This window comes from Dromiciops gliroides, chromosome 2, assembly GCF_019393635.1.
Source record: "Dromiciops gliroides isolate mDroGli1 chromosome 2, mDroGli1.pri, whole genome shotgun sequence".
In the NCBI taxonomy this organism is placed as follows: Eukaryota; Metazoa; Chordata; class Mammalia; order Microbiotheria; family Microbiotheriidae; genus Dromiciops; species Dromiciops gliroides.
Genome location: NC_057862.1, coordinates 343,860,064 through 343,879,718, shown reverse-complemented (window position 1 = coordinate 343,879,718; position 19,655 = coordinate 343,860,064). Strand labels below are relative to the sequence as shown.

Sequence of the window (19,655 nt, the reverse complement as noted above, 5' to 3'; positions counted from 1 at the left end):
ACATTTCTTTTGCAGTTTGTCACTCAAATAATGTCATTCATGCAACAATTATTTAGTAAGCATCTACTATGTTAAAGACATAGTGTTAGGGACTAACTCCTTAAGCTTGTTTACTAGATCCTTATTTTATTGATCGTGAAGGGTCAAACTGTCCCAGTTCATATCTGACTTACTACAAGTTTCAAATGAGTATATTCCACTTTAACGTGATTTCTCAATATATGCTACAGAATTAGTTGAGATTAGCTGGCTAACATCTAAAAGGATACAAGGGAAAGATCTATTCTAAATATTAACTAGTTAAAATGAATGAAAGTCAAATAGCTGGTTGAGATCAACACCGACCGTCTAAATATAGAACTTCTGAGTTCCTGAACACATTGGTATTTGTCAGTGATTATGATTTATGTCAACATTAAATAACTAACCTCAACTATAGCCATGATTGGACTTTAGTTTTATGAATATACGTTGTATGGGTAATTATCATGGTTTTAATATGGCTAACATCCATTCCAGGAAGAATAGTTAACATGGTCATAATAGATTTAAGTAATACTTACATTTCTTGATTGATAGATTGTGATTTAATAGTTATAAGGAAAATAGCATTGTATAATTGATAAAGAGCCAGCCTGACAATTAGGAGGATGAATTTGAATTCTGCCTCTTATACATAATAGCTGTATGTCCCTGAGCAATTCATTTTGCCTTTTAGTACCTCCAGGCTGTTCTCTTAGTTTCTAAGTAGCAGAGAAGACCCTGGTGTGCAGTGGGGTGAAAGGAGTATTTCTCACCAGGAACCACTTACACTGATGACATCACAGGTCTTGAGGAGGTAGGGGATGGATTTATAAAGAGCTTTCCTTGAAACAACCCTATAAAGTAGATAATATGGGAACCCTGACATTTAGCTAAGACTGGAGCTTATAATATTCTAGAAGGAAGTGATACATACATAGACTCTCATTCAATTAATGAATTTATAGTTACCCAAGTGACCACTCAAAACTAGAACTCAGAGAAAGAGTCCTGATTCCCAGACCAGGACTTAGATCCCAAGGTGCCATGTCTTGGTTGTAGGGTCAAACATATAGAAAGTATTAGACAAATGGTCCACTGTTCACCAAGATCATCCAGTAGATTTCTAAGATCAGATAGGCAGAAAGGAAGGCTCTGAGTCAGAAAACTTTCTGGTTCTGGAGCACTCTGATAGGGGAAGTTCAATTGGGATTGGGTTCAAGATAGGTCAAGCATTTAATTAAAAATACAAATTAAGACAGATTTTTAAAAAAGAGAATTGTAGGGGCAGTTAGGTGGCGCAGTAGATAGAGCACCGGCCCTGGAGTAAGGAGGACCTGAGTTCAAGTCCGCCTCATACACTTAACACTTACTAGCTGTATGATCCTGGGCAAGTCACTTAACCCCAATTTCCTCACAAAAAAAAAAAAGAGAATTGTAGAACTCAAAGAAAAATCACTAGTATCAAGGCCTTCTGGAAAGCAGGAAATAAGCACTCTGTCCAGAAATTGTTGTTGTTGGTCCTTTATTCTGGAAGGGAACAATGACGTTGAGAAGTGATGATATGACTTTTAGTGAACTGGATTTAAGTGAGGGAGGGTTATGCAAAGTTACCAGCCTCAGTCCCTTGTCCAGAACCATCTGGATCCCGTGGCAAAATATATATCATGACAAACTGGAGATGGCCCAGGATGTTTAAGGCAATTGAGGTTAAATGACTTGCCCAGGGTCACATAGCTAATAAGTGCCTGAGGCCAGATTTGAACTCAGGTCCTTCTGACTTCAGGGCCACTGCACTATCCACTGTGCCACCTACCTGCCCCTACACATATTGAGCCACATTTAACCAGGCTAGCCTTTGGTGTATGAAAGAAGAGTTGTTTTCATTCCTACCCTAATAACTCAAGTTTACTGATGAAGCTCTAACAAAATCCAACTTCCTCTAGTTCCCTTTTAAATAACCAGTCTGTGAATAGGAATGCCCTATGCTGATTCATTCTGCTCAAGGAGAATACCTGCTGATTTTACTTAAACTTCAATCACACCCTTGGATGTATCTACCTTTGCTCATCATTTAAATCCCTAAATCCCTCCAATAACTGGCAGTTCAAAACCAGGTGAGATTGCCGATTCCACACAAGAACTTTGTGGCTTTAGGAAGTTCTTCCTCACATTGAGCTCAAAACCTGCCTGCTGTTTCTACTCATTGGTCCTAGGTTGGTCCTCTGGAGTCACACAGAACAAATCTATACTCTCTTTTCCATGTGACAACCCTTTTTCATACAGTATAAGAAAGTGAATAAGTATTCTCTTTTCTAGGTTAATATTCCCATTTACTTTAACTATTCCAAAGTAATAGAAAGAACGCTGTACTTGAATTTAGAAGATCTGGGTCCAAGACCCAGGTTTGCCAATGACTAGCTGAGTCATCTCACACAAATTATCTATTCTCTCTGAGCTTCATTTTCTGCATCTGAAAAAAACAGGGATGGCTTTTGTACCTATCTCACAAGATTGTTATGAAGACGCACTTTACAAAATCTTAAAGGAACATAAAAAGTATGTTGTTGTTAGTGGTGGTAGTACCAATAGTAGTAGGTGTACATGGTGTAGTAGTAGTAGTAGTAGAAGAAGAAGAAGAAGAAGAAGAAGAAGAAGAAGAAGAGGAAGAAGAAGAAGAGGAAGAAGAAGAAGAAGAAAAGGAGGAAGAGGAGAAAAAGGAGGAGGAGGAGGAGAAGAAGGAGAAGAAGAAGAAGAAGAAGAAGAAGAAGAAGAGGAAGAAGAAGAAGAAGAAAAGGAAGAGAAGAAGGAGGAGAAAAAGGAGGAGGAGGAGGAGGAGGAAGAGGAGAAGAAGAAGAAAAGAAGAGAAGAAGAAGAAGAATTGTTCCTTGATTTTAAAGAATTCCCCCCAAAAGAAACTCCTTCTACCAATGCAAGTCAGCAACCAGCATACTGTTATTTCAACTGTAGTTAAAGTTGTTCAGTCATGTCTGACTTCATGACCCCTTATGGGGTTTTCTTGGCAAAGATTCTGGAGTGGCTTGCCATTTTCTTCTCCAGTAGATTATGCAGAGGTAAAGTGACTTGACCAGGGTTACACTGCTGGTGAACTAGATTTGAATTCAGGTCTTCCTGACTCTAGACTAGGCGCTCTCTCCACTGTGCCACCTAGCCCGTAGTTGAAGTACTGTATTTCAATTTTTAGTCTTAAAGAATGGCCTGAAGCACTGAAAAGATTAAGTGGGCAGCCCAGGGTGACACAGCCAGGCCATGTCAGAGCAAGGCAGTGTTTGCACTCAGGTCTTCCTAGCTGAGGGGCCTACTCTCTCACCACGAAATCATACAGCCTCTTAGTGATCATTATGATAATGGGGAGGAAGATGGTGATGAAAATGACAGCAACAACCACAGTCTGAGCAGCACAAGAGAGGGTGCACAACTCTTGCAATCTTTGGTTCTCAGTCAAATACACAGGTTTCCTCATCAGAACCAAACCAATCAGAATAAGAAGACATACGAGACCAGCAGGGATATTTGAGCTTGAAATTTGAGGACACTCAGCTCGACATGTCTGGATTTTTAAGCTAAGTATATGCCAGCCACTGGCTTCTTGTCCTGAGGGGAAAAGAAGTCCCTTTATCTCCTTCTGGGCTTCTTCCAGTTACCCCAGGGTGAGAAAGAATATCAGGTGAGGGATGGGAGTGGTGGGCCCTTGTGACTTTGCACTGGCTCCTCTTGAACAAGCCCTCCTTGTAAATCTATGCAGACAAGGAGGTGGGCAAAGGAGGCTGAGCCTGGCTTCCTTTGTCTCAACCCTTCCGTGCTTCCCTCCTCCCTCCCCCTCCTCCAGTGGTGAGCCAGCTCTCCCATTACTTACGCTGCCAGCCATAAACGCCTATTTATTTGCAGACTAACTTTCTGGTGGTTTAATATCCCCTTGAATTACAGTACAATCTCTTTCAAGTTATATTTGATTATTTTTCACATTTAAAAACATGAATACAATTACCTCACGATGGCATGTGCCATTACAGTCAGAGATAAAATAGTATCACAATCCTATGGATGCATCTTATACAAGTAGGCGGCCTCTAAAAAATATATCTCCAGCATGGAACAAGATGCGCAGTGATAGGTGCCATATAAATGCATATAGAACAATAAATAGATACAAAGAAAACAGATGTTAAATAATTAATCCATGCTTCTCTCTAGAAACGAGCTTTATAAATCTGTCTCTAGTGTTCATTTATTTCCAGAGAAGCAAATATTTAAAAGTAAAGAATAAGTAATGTCCAGGAAGGAGCGAAATGATAATAATAATAGTAAAGAAGAAGAGAGAAGATTATGGATTGCTGAGCCTCCATTATTCCAATCTCCTGCTGGCAACATCCAGCAAGACCATATTTGTAAAGACAGAAAATGTGTTCACAACATTTGGTGTTCCACTGATGTCTACTCACTGAGAAGGTGCCATCTTGATGTGTCAGATCTGGACACCAGCCACTCATGTAATTTTAAAGCCCTGGACTGGCCCATCACTGAGCTGTAATTATATACATATCAGTCATTGGCATACCTAGCACTACATGGTATACAAAGCACATCTATTACTCGATTTAGTAAGCATTTGTTATTTAATATGCACCAAGCACTGTGCTAGGCAACAGGATGAGGAATAAAACAATTCCTACTTTCATGGAGCTTACATTTTATGGGAGGGATACAACATGTGCATAGGTAAGTAAGATAAGATATATGCAAAGCAAATGTAAAGTGATTTTGTTAATGGTGGGGAGCGACTGGGCTTTATGCCTTGGTGGGATCAGGATAAGCCTGTTGCACGGCACTTGAACTGATCTTCACTTGATTCTCACAGCAACCTTATGACATTGTAAGCAGCAGAAAGACCTGGGTTCAAGTCACCTCCCTGGGCCTCAGTTTCCTCCTCTGTGAAATGAGAATAATGATACATACCCTACAATCCTGTAAAGATGATATAAGTATGAGCTTTTATTATTATTCTGATTTTATAGATGAAGGAACTAAAACTCAAAGAAGGGTGCCCAGATAGTAATTAAGGGGGTTGGGATTCTTCTAGAGCAAAGAACTCTGTAGTAAGATTTAAAGGGACCCCCAAAATCTTTCCACACACTGTTTGAATTTCCACCAATCAGAGATTCATTAAGATTAACAAGCTCACCTTTTAAAGCGTTCCCTCTAGGGGAAGCTAGGTGGCGCAGTGGATAAAGCACTGGACCTGCATTCAGGAGGACCTGAGTTCAAATCCAACCTCAGACACTTGACACTAGCTGTGTGACCCTGGGCAAATCACTTAACCCCAATTGCCTCACCAAAAAAAATATATATATATATTCCCTCTAACTGTCATCCACTCAATCTTTAGAGTGAAATACTAATTGTTTCTCCTTAACTGCACTTAGAGGGCATGTAAGAAAATATTACTGATTGGGGAAAGGGAGGTGGGGTGGATAATCTGAGCTCCTGGGTGGAAGAAAGTACTGGGTGTAGCATTGTAAAGTGGATAATGGTAAGCAAGATGGCAATGGGCCTTGAGATGATATCAGATGAGGATTGACTGAGGGAACAAAGGATGCTCATCCTGGAAAAATGAAGGCTTAGGGGGGTCTTTGGAGTTGTCCAACTATGTAAAGGTCTGTCACTTAGAAGAAAGGCTAGACTTACTCTACGTGGCCTAGAGGGTAAAATTAAAAGCAATATGTTGCAAAGAGAAGAACCAAGGCCTCATACATGGAATACAGCTTAACACTTAATAGCTGTTTGAAAGAGTAATGAGATGCTTTGCCAGGATATTGGAGGTCATTAGGAAAAGACTGGATGGCCATTTGTTGGGCAAATTGTAGGACGTTCTTGTTAAGGTGTACATTAGAGGACAAAGACTCTGAGATCCCTTGTAACTCTGAATTTTGTGATCCTCTATATAGGAAAGGAAGGCTACTGAGCCTTGATCAATGGGACATGATTTGGGTTGTGTCTCTAGAAGTGAGGATGGATTTAGATTTAAAGTAAGCTCCTTGAGGGCAGGGACTATCTCACTTTTATATTTGTATTTGTATTCTCAGTGCCTAGAACACAGTGCCTGGCACCTAGTAAGCTCTTGATAAATTGTTGAATGATTCAACCAAACTTTCCCTTCTGAATAGCAAGTTGTACATAACAGATTTGCAGTTTCATGTGCAATCATCTTTTTTTTCTATACTAGTATATTATGGAAATGCTTGTTTCATTAAGTTCAAAATAAAGTAAATAAAATAAAAATAAGAAAATAGAAAAGAATATCAATGAAACATTAAATGATTCAAAGAATATACAGAAGGATGTTCAGGAGATGTAGAAAAGCCAACACATGTTGCTACTATTGTGTTAAATTTAATATACACACAAACACAAGCTGTATGTAAATAACAGTTACACTTTTTGATGCAATATTACATTTCTGTTCTTTATCTATTAAAATGTTCATGTTTGTTAAATGCAAAAAATAAAAAAATAAGAAAACTTCTCCCTTCTGATTCCCTTTGTGACTAGTGCCATGTCACCAGCCTGACTGTTGACCAGGAGTAGTACAGGTAGTACAGTGGATAGAGCTCTAGACCTCAATTCAGGAAGACCTAAATTCAAATTTGGCCTTGACACTTACTAGCCATGGGACCTTGAGCAAGCCACTTAACTTCTGTCTGTCTTAGTTTCATTAATTGGAAAATGGGGATAATAATAACACATAGCTCATAGGGTTGTTATGAGGGTCACGTGAGATAATTGTAAAATGCTTAGGACATGGCAGACACTTAATAAATAATTGTCTCCTTTTGCCTTGGAAACTGAACCTTTGTCCTTGGCCATATTTGCAGAAAACTGTATCCAACTGATATAATTAGCTTTAAATACTCATACCTGTTAACTGAGGAGCAGTGGGTTGGAGACATTAGATATATAGTGACTTTTTGGAGTCAATCTAGAATGACCTTTCCCCCCTACCCCCAAATAGGCACCACAAAAACAACACAGACTTATCTTTTTTTTGGCGAGGCAATTGGGGTTTAGTGACTTGCCCAGGGTCACACAGCTAGTAAGTGTCTGAGGCCGGATTTGAACTCAGGTCCTCCTAAACAACACAGACTTTTAAGAAACTGAAGACACTAATTATAGAATCCAAAACCCTGGAGCAAGTCAGAGCAGGAAAGTCCCAAATCCCAATGAGGTGACATAATATGGCCTGGTACAGATAGACCTTGTACCTTTAACATGCCTTCTTTCTGAGCTGGATTTGCAGTAAGCTGTACACTTATGCCCCACACGGCTTTGGCTTTTCAGATCAGAAATACAGTAATAGTAGTAGTAGTAGTAGTAGTAGTAGTAGTAGTAATAATAATAATAATAATAATAATAACAATAATAATAACAACATGTACATAGCACTTACTATGTGCCAAGCACCATGCCAAGTGCTTTACAATTATGATCTCATTTGATCTTCACAACAACCCTATAAGGTAGGTGCTGTTATCTCAATTTTACAGATGAGGAAAATAAGTCAAACAGAGATTAAGTGACTTGCCCAGGATCACACAATTAGAAAATGTCTGAGTCCAGATGTGAACTTGGGTCTTCCTGGCCCCAGACCCAGAACTCTATGCACTGTGCCAGCTAATTGCTTCATTAATCCCACCTCTACCAATATGGAATTTGTTATGATTCCTTCAGGGATTAGGCTAAGATTTACCCTGGCAGAAATTATATGAAGGATATGGTACAATGATCCCCTAATGATTCCCATTTCAGCTAAATGTCTCTCTCTCTTTTTTTTTTTTGGTGGGGCAATGAGGGTTAAGTGACTTGCCCAGGGTCACACAGCTAGTAAGTGTCAAGTGTCTGAGGCCGGATTTGAACTCAGGTCCTCCTGAATCCAGGGCTGGTGCTTTATCCACTACAGCACCTAGCTGCCCCCAGGCTAAATGTTTCTTTTCCCTATATATCCATGAAGGGCCAGTCATTGGCAAAATCATAAAACTGGAAAAGTTTGCTTGGGATCCTCGTCTATCTCCCTTTCTATATTTCCTTAGGTCTAGAGTTTCTTCAAGTGCTCATTACTCTCTCAATGGTGACTTTTTGGCCATACTGGCCTATTCCTGACAAAATCCAGCCAGAACCTACACAGAAGATTTCCCTCCTTATTTGATAAGGCAATTGAAGACAATGTTCCAATAGCTTGTAACAACAGTATTTTATCAGGCAACATTTTCATTTTATTTTCGAGGAGCTACTGCCTGGATGAGAAGGCACAGAGTCAGGCTGGAAGCCTTGAATGCCCATATACCAATCCTAAAGAATCTCAGAGCAGTTCTCCCCTCTTCTTAAAGGTTTGCCAAATATTAGGTCAATGGCTGTTATTCTGGATCTGATGACAAGGACCTTAGTCCCTTGGCTCTCCTAGTTCACTGCCTAATGTGAAGGGAAAAAACAAAACAAAACAAAACAACCCTCTGTTTCTTCAGGTTTCTATGTGACTAGTCTGGTCTTTATCCTTGGAACAGCTGCTACCAATTGATCAATCATCAACCATTCAGTTGACACACATTTATTAAGCTTCACGATAGAACCCACATAAGTCTGGTTTATGATTGACACCGAGCCAGAGGAGGGAGAGTTTGTAGGCTCAGGGTCCTACATGGCAGAGTGCCCACACAGTGAAAGGAGAAGGCCTCTCGACAACAGAGCCAGGAGATAGAGCTCACGCGATGCTCAGATTCTTCACGGTTTCCCCAGCTTATGCTCCTTCCCACCTCTGCACCATTGCTCGTGCTGTGGCTCTTGGTCTGGAATGTCTTCTCCCCTGTTCTCTTCCTATACAAACCATTACATTCTTCGGGGCTTAGATCCAGCTAGGACCAGGAAACCTTCCCTGCCTTCTCCAAGCTTCACTGATTTCTCCCTCTTCTGAACTCTTCTAGCTCTTATCATCCGTACCACCAAGTTCATCATTTCATCACATACTGTCTGGTGCTGTTCTCTAGTTATCTTCTGACTCTTACAGTTGTGAGGGCCTTAAAGAGATCATTTAGTTCAACCCCCATCCCTACCCAGCAACCTTTTGCTCAAACACTTTCTACTGATGGACAACTCACTACCTGTGTTTGAGGTAGCTATGGAGGAGTGGAAAGATCTGGGCTTGAGGTACCAGGCCCTCAGTTCGGAGCCTTTTTCGGCTACTTATATTGCCTTCATTTGCAAATAAATCCCCCTTTCCCACCCAGAGAGCCAGAGTATGAAAAAGGAAATGGGAGTGGTGGAGGTGGGAAACAGTTCATCAAAACCCTGCTTCAATTCTGCCTCAATGGCTTAACAACATGTGTTCAGACAAACTGCTTAACCTCCCTGGTGCTCAGCTTTCTCATCTATAAAATGAAGGGATAGCTTAGATGTCCTCCAAGGTCCCTTCTAACTGGGAATGCCTGAGCCTATGTTCTCTCCAACCATACTGTGTGCTGTCTAAAAGCAGGGACTATCTATCCTTCACCCATAGAGCCTTGTACAGCACTGTTCACAAAGTATAAACACAATAAAAAAAATCTGTTGTTTGATCTTGTTGTTGAGTTGTTTCAGTTGAGTCTGATTCTTCATGACCCCATTTGAAGTTTTCTTGGCAAAGATACTGGAATGGTTTGCGATTTTATTCTCAGCTCATTGGACAGATGAGGAAACTGAGGCAAACAGGGTTAAGTGACTTGCCCACAGTTATACAACTAGTAAGTGTCTGAGACTGGATTTGAACTCGGGTCTTCCTGACTCCCGGCCTATCCACTGGAATACCCAGCTCCTTTGTTTGATCTGGAACCTGCCTAATAATGGTCAATACAAAACAAAGCTGTCTAAGATCCCGTTCTTCAGAGAGTTAGTGAAAATCTATTCTGCAGGTTGGGAATTGTAGCAAGTTCCTTTACTTTTAACTTCCAACCCACTATATTTGTGTTCAGGGTATAACTATACCTTGAACATCAGCCATGCTGAACGACCTGGGTCAGATTCCTTGCTTTTTCCCTTCCACCAACATGACATTTCTTTACTTTCTCTTCTTTCCCCTTGGAGGGGCAAGGTACCATCTTCTCTAGAAGCAAGGGAGCAAGTCAGGTCCCTGATAATCCTACAAACATTTTCTTTTAATTCAACAGATACATATTAAGCACCAGCGAGGTGATGAAGTAGACAGAGCACCAGGCCTGGAGTCAGGAAGCTCATCTTCCTGATTTCAAATCCTCTAACACTTAGTAGCTGTGTGACCCTGGGCAAGTCACTTAACTCTGTTTGCCTCAGTTTCCTCATCTGTAAAACAAGCTGGAGAAGGAAATGGCAAAGTGCTTCAGTATCTTTGCCAAGAAAAACCCAAATGGGGTCATGAAGAGTCAACAAGACTGAAACAACTGAACAACAGAGGTTCTAGGTACACACAGAGTTAAAGGACACAAATAAAACCAGCCTCTGGGCTCAGGAGCCCCCAGTCTATTATGCTCAGACTACTGTGCTCAGATTCTTTCAGATCTACCTGGTCAGCAATCTTCCTGTTCATAGAGTTCAGAAAGGTCTATCACTGTTTCATAGTGGGTAAGGTGGGGCAGGGAATGCGGTTCAGAGCAAATAAAGAGAAGGAATTTGATGTCTGAGCCAAATTGTAAAACAACCTTGCCTTTGCCTCACTGTGGGGACTTGGATTTCGTAGAATTTCAGAACTGGAGAGTGCTACAGAGGACATATATTTCAACCTTCTAAATGTATAGAAATCCCCTCTACAATGTTCCCAACAAGCTGTCCACCAGCCTCCTCTTGAAGGTGTCTGGTGGGCAGGAGGGTGTTCACTACCTCCCAGAGCAGCTCGCTCTAGCTCTGGACACCTCTCAGCATAAGGAAAGGTCTCCTAACAAACAGAATTGAGATGTTCCCTTCCATTACTTCCACCCATTGTTCCTAGGGGGCAAAGCAGAACAAAACCAATCCCTCTTTCACATGACAGCCTTTCAGATACATCAGTGAAAATTTTCATTCCCCTCCCACCCCCCAAAACCTTTTTCACACATCCTCAGTTTGAGCTCTAGGCCCTTGGTCATCCTAGTCTGTCTGATCTGGATCTTGCTTGTCAATGTCCTGCCCCAAGAAGGGGCAGCTAGGTGGTGCAGTGGATAGAGCACCGGCCCTGGAGTCAGGAGGACCTGAGTTCAAATCTGGCCTCAGACACTTAACACTTACTAGCTGTGTGACCCTGGGCAAGTCACTTAACCCCAATTGCCTCAGCCAAAAAAAAGAAGAAGAAGCAGCAGTGCAAGTCATGCTTGACTGATTTAAATGTGGTCAAGATGACTTCATAGGAGTGGGTTCGAGCTGGGAGAGAACTCAAAAGTCATCTAATCTAAACCCCTCATTTTACAAATGAATTAATAATTAATTATAATAACTAGCATGTATGTAGAATTTACTAAGTGCCAGGTACTGTGCTAAGTGCTTTATAAATACTGTCTCATCTGGTCTTCACAACAACCCTGGGAGGTAGGTACTATTATTATCCCTACTTTCCAGATGAGGAAACTGAGGAAAATAGAGGTTAAGTGACTTGACCAAGGTCACACAAAATTAGTTAGTGTCTGAATTCAGTTATTCCTGACTCAGAGCTTTCTCACTTGAGGTTTAGTGCTCTATCCACTGAGACACATAAGTGCTTCAAATGAAGAAACTAAAGCTCCAAGGAGTTAAGAGACTTGTCCAAGATCACACAGCTAGTATGTGGTAGAGGTAGCATTCAAACTCAGGTAATATTCTGGTTAGGTCTACTAAACTGTCTCCCCTTCTTCCCCTTTTTAAAACTTTTTAATTATAAGGGATGACTCCATGGGTAAGAGAGGGTGATTTAAATGGAAATGAAGGTGATGTAAAGAACATTTATCAGTTAGAAGTTGTTTTAAATGTAGTAAAAATTGAATACAACAGAACCGAGATTTCATCTGGCTAGGGCAGAGGATAGCAGGTTTGCTATTTTTCGTGGTCTGGACACCAGGCCTTTGGTTTAAGATTGAATTTGATTCCTCCCCCCTTCCCCCATGAAATACCATGAAAAGTAGCATAAACCCTGACATCTCTGCCACACCTGAGGCCTCCCAAGGCCCTGTGATATCCATTGGCTGAGGTTTACACCACTGCCAGATGAGGAAACTGAGGCTCCAGGAAGTGACATACCCAAGTCACTCATCTTGTTTAACTCAACTCTTCTGACTCTAGCCTAGGGCCATTTCCATGCTCTCATTCTTTTCTTTCAAAAGAAATTTAGAAGTTCAAATTACTGAAACGAAATAGTTTCTGAACAGCCTCATTTCCACTTGCATTTATAGTCCTCTCAAACTCCTAAAGCAAACACAAGTTAAAACTATTAAACATTTACAAAACAGTTATTAATCACACACACCATGCTCAGAAAGTTCAAGCTAAGAAGATACAAACTCGAGATGCACCAGGGTCCCTGCCCTCATGAAGTTTATACTCTACTAAGGGAATGTCATTAATATAGATATCATGATGCGTAGTATTGGAAAAGAGAGGTGCAAAAGGCTCGGAGGGAGGGGTTCCCAGGGACCTGTACTTAGCAGAGATCAGGAAAAGCTTCACTGAGGCTGTGGCATTGAGTTTAAAGGGTAGGGTAGGAAGAAACTCTTTGGGGCACCTGATGGAGAAATCCAAGTTTGAAACTTTCCTCTTCCCCCCCAAAAAAGGGAAACCTGCTCCTGGAAACACTTTGATAAATAGTTCCCTCCTCCCACCTTCTCAACAAAGAAGGGAGCCAAGAAGGAAGAACCAGAGGCGCAAGCTGAGGAGGTCCCAAGAAAAACCAGGGCCTCAACAAGAAATTCAGGAGAATGGATTCCAGTGTGGAGGGTGGGAGGCTCCAAGGCCCTTAACCTAAAGCTCCTTTGCTCCTCTGAATCTATAAACCACTATCGTTCTCCTCCCTTCCTGACTCATCTCCCAGCTATAGGAGGTGGACAATAAGCAAAAAGATTCAGTCTTAATAGTTGAGTTCTAACTGCAGTTCAGTTGTAATACCCAGAGGGAAGAAGTGCATTTCTACTAAAGATCTTTACAATTCACAGGGAAGGAGAGTTAGGGCGAGTGTGAGCCAAGCCAAGGCAAAGTTTCCCCAGCAGAAAGAACCTGATTCCAGGACCCTGGATTTGGAGCTAGAAGAGGACTTGGGGATGACTGTGGTCCACCTCACGCCTCAATTTTGGAGAGAAAAAAAAACAAAACAAAACAACTGAGTTGGGGGACAAGATGAATTGACTTGCCCAAGGTCACACAGGTAGAGGGTGGCACGACCAGGATTCAAATCTACTACAAGCTCGGATGCTCAGTGGAAGAGTGGAAGGTCAAAAGTTTTCCACCAGGATTTTAAGATTAGACTCCTTTGAAAACCCGGGGACATAAGGGGAGCTGGACCCGGGAAGAAGAGATTTTCCCTAGAAAGTAAAGTGACTCTGGATGCATCTGCTTCCTTAGGACTTCAGAGCCCAGGCAATCCCTCAGCCCGGTGCAAGTAATCAGAGCAGCGCCTTCAGCTCAGAGCGCCAGCGCCCACTCCTCCCGCTGCCCAAGAGAGACGCGCCGTCCGGAGCAGAGTCCGGGGTCTGAGCCCAGGGTCTGCTGCCTCCAGGAGGCAGTCCAAGTTCCCGGAGTTCAGCGCAAGTGCTGGGCGCGCCGCGAAAAGGAGACTCCCCTTACTCTCCAGAGCTGGGGGTGGTGGACTCCCCGGGATCGGAGGGAAGAGTGGCTTTCCTACCTCCGTCCCCGACTTCCAGGAGCCCCAGCTGTTCCAGAGCCTTCACGAAGGCCACGATGATGACCAACACCACGATCATCTCCAGTCCTTCCAAGTTCATGCTGGGAAACTCACTCATTTTTACGCGGATGCATTTCGCCTTTCTCCCCCCTGCTTCCCCCTTCCCCTTCAGTCTTGCCCGACAGAAGGACCCTGCCTGTGACTGGGGAATGAGACGTCTGTCCGTCGGAAACAACGCCGAAACGGTTCCAAGCATGGCACGCCTTAATATTCCCTCCCTACCCCCCACTGTCCCCGACATCCCGAGCGCTGACAGCTGGCAAGGAGCCGGGGACCTCATTGCCCTCCCCTGCCCGGGACATCCCCGGAGCAGGCAGTGGGAGGAATCTCACTTGCACTGTGTATCCTGGCTAACAGCCTCTTAGCTTCAGAGGACGCTTTGCTTCTTCTGTCTCTAAGGCAACGGGAGCCACCCCTATGCCTCTTCGGTGAGAAATTCAGCTCCATCTCCTCAGTCTCCGAGATGGTCCCGGAATAGCCACTTGGTGGATGGTTTTGGCAGCTACAGGGTTACTTGGAGGAGTCTGGTCTTTCAAGACCAGCAGTGACAGGAGACCTAGAGGGATGCAGATCCTCAGATCCTTGCTGGAATGGGGTACAGGCAGGTAAGGGGTGGAGGGGCAGAGGATTTAAAGGCTTTAGAGCAGGAAGAGACTATAGAGTTCATCTGATCCAACTCTCAGTTATTCTTTATTATAGATGGATAACTGAGGCCCAGGAAAGGGAAAGAATTGCCCAAGGCCCAAACAGACTGATGATTGGAACCCAGGTCCTCTGATTTATTCAATCAACAAGCACTTATTAAGGGTTAATTCTGTGCCAGGCCCTGTGCTAAAAGCTGGCTCTACTTTTTCATGGGATCTTTTGAGAAGCTGTCTTTGGCCCCTTCCCGGAGCAACTTCCTCGAGTAAGCTGTTTATGCCTAGGAGGTGGGGTGACCTAGGTAAACAAACTCCTCAGTAAAATGTATCAGAGATCAGCATTGGAGTGAGTCCCTTCAAGCTTGGCCAATAAGTGACTTTGGTCAAATCATTTCCCCTGTTGGGGCTTCAGTTCCTTCTTCTGTAAAATGAGAGCTTTAGTCTTCATGATACCTAAGGTCTATTCCAGCTGGAAAGGCCTAAGATTCTGGGATTCTGTGATACTGAGACATGCAGGCACATATTTAAATACTTTCAATTTTTTAAAGTTCTTCCTTAAGTTGAGCAGAAACCTGCTTCCTTCTGACTTTTTTTTTTCCATTCTTGGAGGGAGGCAGAGTTAAATGACTTGCCCAGGGTCACACAGGTAGTAAGTATCTGAGGCTGGATCTCAACTCACATCCTCCTGATTCCAGGGCTGGTGCTCTATCCATTATACCATCTAGCTGCCTCCTGACTTTTGATTATTACTCCAAGTTCCATCCTGGGCCAAGCAGAAAAATTTTATTCACAGGATCTTAGAGTTAAACCCACAAAGGATTTAAGAAACCATCTAGTCCAACCCTCTGGTTTTACAGATGGACAAACAGAGGTTCAGAAAAGTGAAGTGACTTGAGCCCACAGTCATTCAGACAATAAGTGGCTGAGATAAAATTTTACCCAAGGTTCACTGATTCTAAAGGTCATGAACCTTCCAGTTTTTTTTTCCCCTTCTTCCACATGATAATCCTTCAAATATCTGAAGACAGTGATTATGCCTTCCCATCAGTCTTCTCTTCTCTAGGCAAAATGTCCCTAATTTCTTCAATTTGATATGACCTTTCCTCAAGTCTCACCTTCTCCAGCAGGTGATGAGCCCACACTTTGGAAAAAGAGGCCCAGAGTATCTTGGCTGGCCACATTTCCTCTAAATCTATTCTTCTAATGGGCCCTCTCATTAAATAACACCTCAGTTAGCTAATTCATCACCTTATTAATAATGGTCATTAGAATAAACATTGAGGGAGCAGTGAGAGTTCTCATTAGCCTCTGTCTTCCTGCTCCACATGTCCTGTTTCAAAACAACTTAGAAAAGACAAGTCCTCAGGGCAGGATGTGCCCATTCCCCAGTCCTCCCAAACCCAAGCATTGTTTCCAACTGCTAATGTGGGTTAAGTGCAAAGGCAATTTATTATGAGGCCATACTGGTTGGGAACCATTTATTTCATATTAGAAAGGTGAAACCTACAGGAGCCTGCCTACAGAATCTGAGGAGAGGAAAATGAGGGTGGGAGGGTTGGGGGCGGGGTGGAGAGGGTGATGTGGGGTGGGCAGAGTCAAGGAGAGTCCCAGAGCAGAGCAAGGATTGTTTTAACCTTCCCATTTCCTAGCCGGTCAATAGATATTTGCTGAGATCTCACTGTGTGCCTGCCGCTATGTTAAGAAACAAAGAGGCATTAGGCAGATGCGCTTCTGTTCTCCACAGTCTTAGAATCTTGCTGGAAGCCTACACTAACCTTTTGAGAGAAGATAACTAGACACAAATGCAAAGTGCCAGATGTAATATTAAAAGGAATATTGATACATGCAAAGGGCCAGATAGAATAACGATGACAATGATCAGAAATAATGTACAAGCGGGAGGAAGTCTTGGATTTAGCATCAGAGGACCTAGCTCAAAATTGTAACTCTTCCCTTACTAGTTGTGTGACCTTAGAGAAATCACTGGCTCTCCCTGGGCCTCAGTTTCCTCATCTGTAAAATGAGAGATTTGGACTAGATGGCCTCAAAGATCCTTGCTAACTCGTCTGACAAGGAGCCTGGGGCAGGGCTGGCCCTTTGAAATGGGGTTAGGAACTGACTTAATCCCCAAAACATAGCTAGGATTTGGAGAGGACTGGGAGAGCTTCCAGAATTGGGGCAGCTAGGATGGTGAAGAGCTTTGAGATCACGTCCTAATTTCCTACTGGTCTTAGAGGCTTCTGGGGGAATTAAGCTTGTCTAGTGTGCCCACCCTCCCCGATTGCATGAGGGCTAGAAGCTGCTGAAATTAGAGAGTTTTTTTAGCTTTCTACACAGTTGGAAGGAATAAAACCCAAACAAACCTTTTCTTTGACTAGTCATGGGGTTGGAAGTTTCCTGTGTCTGTTGAGTAGCCAGCTTGCCTTTAAGGATTTGACATTTCACCCAGAAAGAAATAGGGAGGGCATTGCAGGACCAAGGCATTAGTGGGAGCCCCATGCCTTCCTAACCACTGTTCACCAAATAAAATATAAAGGGCCTTCTGTGTATGTTACTATGTTAGAATTGCAGAACCCAAGCATATCATCTCTAAAGGAACCTTTAGAATGACAGAATGTTAGGATACCTAGTCATTATTTTATAAATGAAAAAGCTGAATACCAGAGCTAAAGTGACTTGACCAAGATCACACTGTTAGTAAGTGACTAAGTCAGAATTCAATCCTATATTTTCCCAGTTCTGGAACTAATTTTATTTATTTTTTCTTTTTCAAAAATGTTTTATCTAGGTTATTTTGTTTTGTTTTGTTTTGTTTTTGTTTCTGTTACTTTTTTTTTTTACTACCTTCCCAACACTACCACCACCAAAACTACTTTTGTAATAAAGAAATGGTTAAGCAAAACAAATCAGTACATGGGACATGTCTGAAAACATCTGCCTCATTCCACATAGATAGGCCACTACCTCTCTGTGTGGACTGTGCTACCATGACTCAGCTGTCTTCTTACCCATGAACATTCATCCACTCCTATTGATGAGTTCCTTCCAGGGGCCTCCAATTTTGGGATCAGACCTAGATCAGCTATGCTTCAGAAATGATCACTCCCACTATATTTTACCTGTTGGGCCCCCAAAGCAATGAAATCTATTTCTGTTGAGAGTACTGCCCTTTTTCTAGTCACTCCAAAGTCAATCATCCTCAGTTCTTCCATCTTCTTTCATACTCAGTCAATTAACAAGTCATCATTTCCCCCTCATAGAATTGTTTACATCCAACCCCTTTTCTTCACCTACATGGCTACCCGCCTAGTACAGTCATCACCACCTCTGATGTAGACTGTTGGAAGAACCTCCTAATTAGACTTCCTACCTCCGGTTCCCCCCTTTCCAATCTACTCTACAGCTACCATATTGATATTCCTAAAATACAGATAGGATCCCGTCACTCCCCTACTCAAAAATCTTCAATTACCTACTGCCTTTCAGATAAAAAACAAATATTTTTGTCTGACACCTAAAGTACATCACAGTCTTACTCTCACCCATTTTTTTAGTTTTATTTTGATAGTACTCCTTCAGATTGGCCTTCTTGCTATTCCCAAGATACACCATTCCATTTCCCATCTCAATACCCCTCTACAGGTATCCCTACATGTCTAGAATGCCCTCCTTCTTCACCACTAACTCCCACAATTCTTAGCTTCCTTCAAATCAGAGCTGAGGTACTACTTCCTACACAAACCTTTTCCTTATCTCCTTCCTCCCTGCTGCTATGCATAAGTGCATATAAAAACACAGCAATAATTAGTATTCTCTCCCTTAAAACTAATTTGTATATGTTTACTTGTGTATGTGTTGCATCCCTCTCCTTACGGGCAAAGAGCTGTTGTTTTTGTCTTTGTATATTTGTGGGTGTGCAACGGGATTTGATTCTCTTTCCCCCAACTAGTTGGTGTAACCACAAAGTAAGGAACAGAATTAAGGAGGTATTACTATTCTGTTGAAGTTGTCTATGTTCTGTCATCCCTTTACAAAGTGTGAAAAAATTTTTCTGACTGAATCGGAAAGGGAGCTGGCCATTGGCTGAGTGAAGATGGGTTATATTCCGGATGGTTCTTAAATCAAGGCTTCCAGTCCTAAAACAGCTCTCTCTCAGTACAGCTGAGACTCATCAAAAAGGGAGCTGGTGGGATGATAAACACATAGTCAACAGAGTAGAACAACATCCCAAACAGGAAGCAGCTTAAAGAACCATGACTTCTGGCAGCAGAGAAGAAATCAAATGACATATTTCAAAGATGAAGAAGAAAACCAGGGAGCACTGCTAAGTGACCCACCCAGTAAAGATGCTGCTAGGGAGATTATTTTACTAAGAGAAAGGATATTTGGCCCTGTAGTACAGAAGGCATGAAATTATCTTGGCCACAAGTATTCCCTATGCATATACCTCATTATTGTTGGGGAAATTCTTGCATCCCAGAAGAATGGAACCTCTTGGGAGAATTGCACTCATCACTAATGGCCTGATGACTGTAGATAAAGATAGGAGGCTGGACTTATAGGAAAGACATGTATTAGCATACAAAGGAATACCATTCCCAATGAATAGCAGCTTCGGCCTATTAGGGTTTTCAAGCCCACTGAGAGTACCCAGCGAATCAATAGCATCCTGTGGCAATTTAGGAGAGATAGATAAGACTTTTCACAGAAGAAAGAGAAACAGAGAAAGAAGGAGATCAGCTAAGGGAGAAAATGGCAGTATCTGGAATACAATTAACAGGATTTATTAGCAGAATAAGAAAACATTCCCTATTTTAAGGACAGGAGACCAGAAAGGGAAGTGACCAAATGCTTTTATAATTTTGAAAGAAATCCTTTTAGAACATAACTGTAGGGTCTCTTATCTAAGTACAGCAAGCAGTTGTTACAACAGTGGGTGAGAGCATCCATTTACTTTAACCTTACATAGTTTGTTATATTTTATTTCTCCTCCAATAAGGGTTGGGGACTTTCAACTCTTAGGTCACCAGGTGATTGGAGGATTGCGTTCATTATGATGTTGCAAAATGATTGGTCCA

At 42.2% G+C, this 19,655-nt stretch overlaps 1 protein-coding gene across 6 annotated transcripts in view; it reads right to left on the bottom strand.

Moving 5' to 3' along the window:
* The window catches only part of KCNIP1 (potassium voltage-gated channel interacting protein 1), a 574,190-nt gene that overhangs the window by 108,421 nt on the left and 446,114 nt on the right, over positions 1–19,655 (bottom strand). Inside the window, exon 1 of one of the 6 annotated variants that reach the window (XM_043987898.1) lies at positions 13,877–14,085. The exons of the other annotated variants lie outside the window; for them this stretch is intronic. Within the exon in view, the coding sequence (XP_043843833.1) occupies positions 13,877–13,994 (118 nt within the window). The 5' untranslated portion in view covers positions 13,995–14,085. Of the gene's footprint in view, positions 1–13,876; positions 14,086–19,655 lie in introns of those variants that run through there. 6 annotated transcript variants of the gene reach the window in all.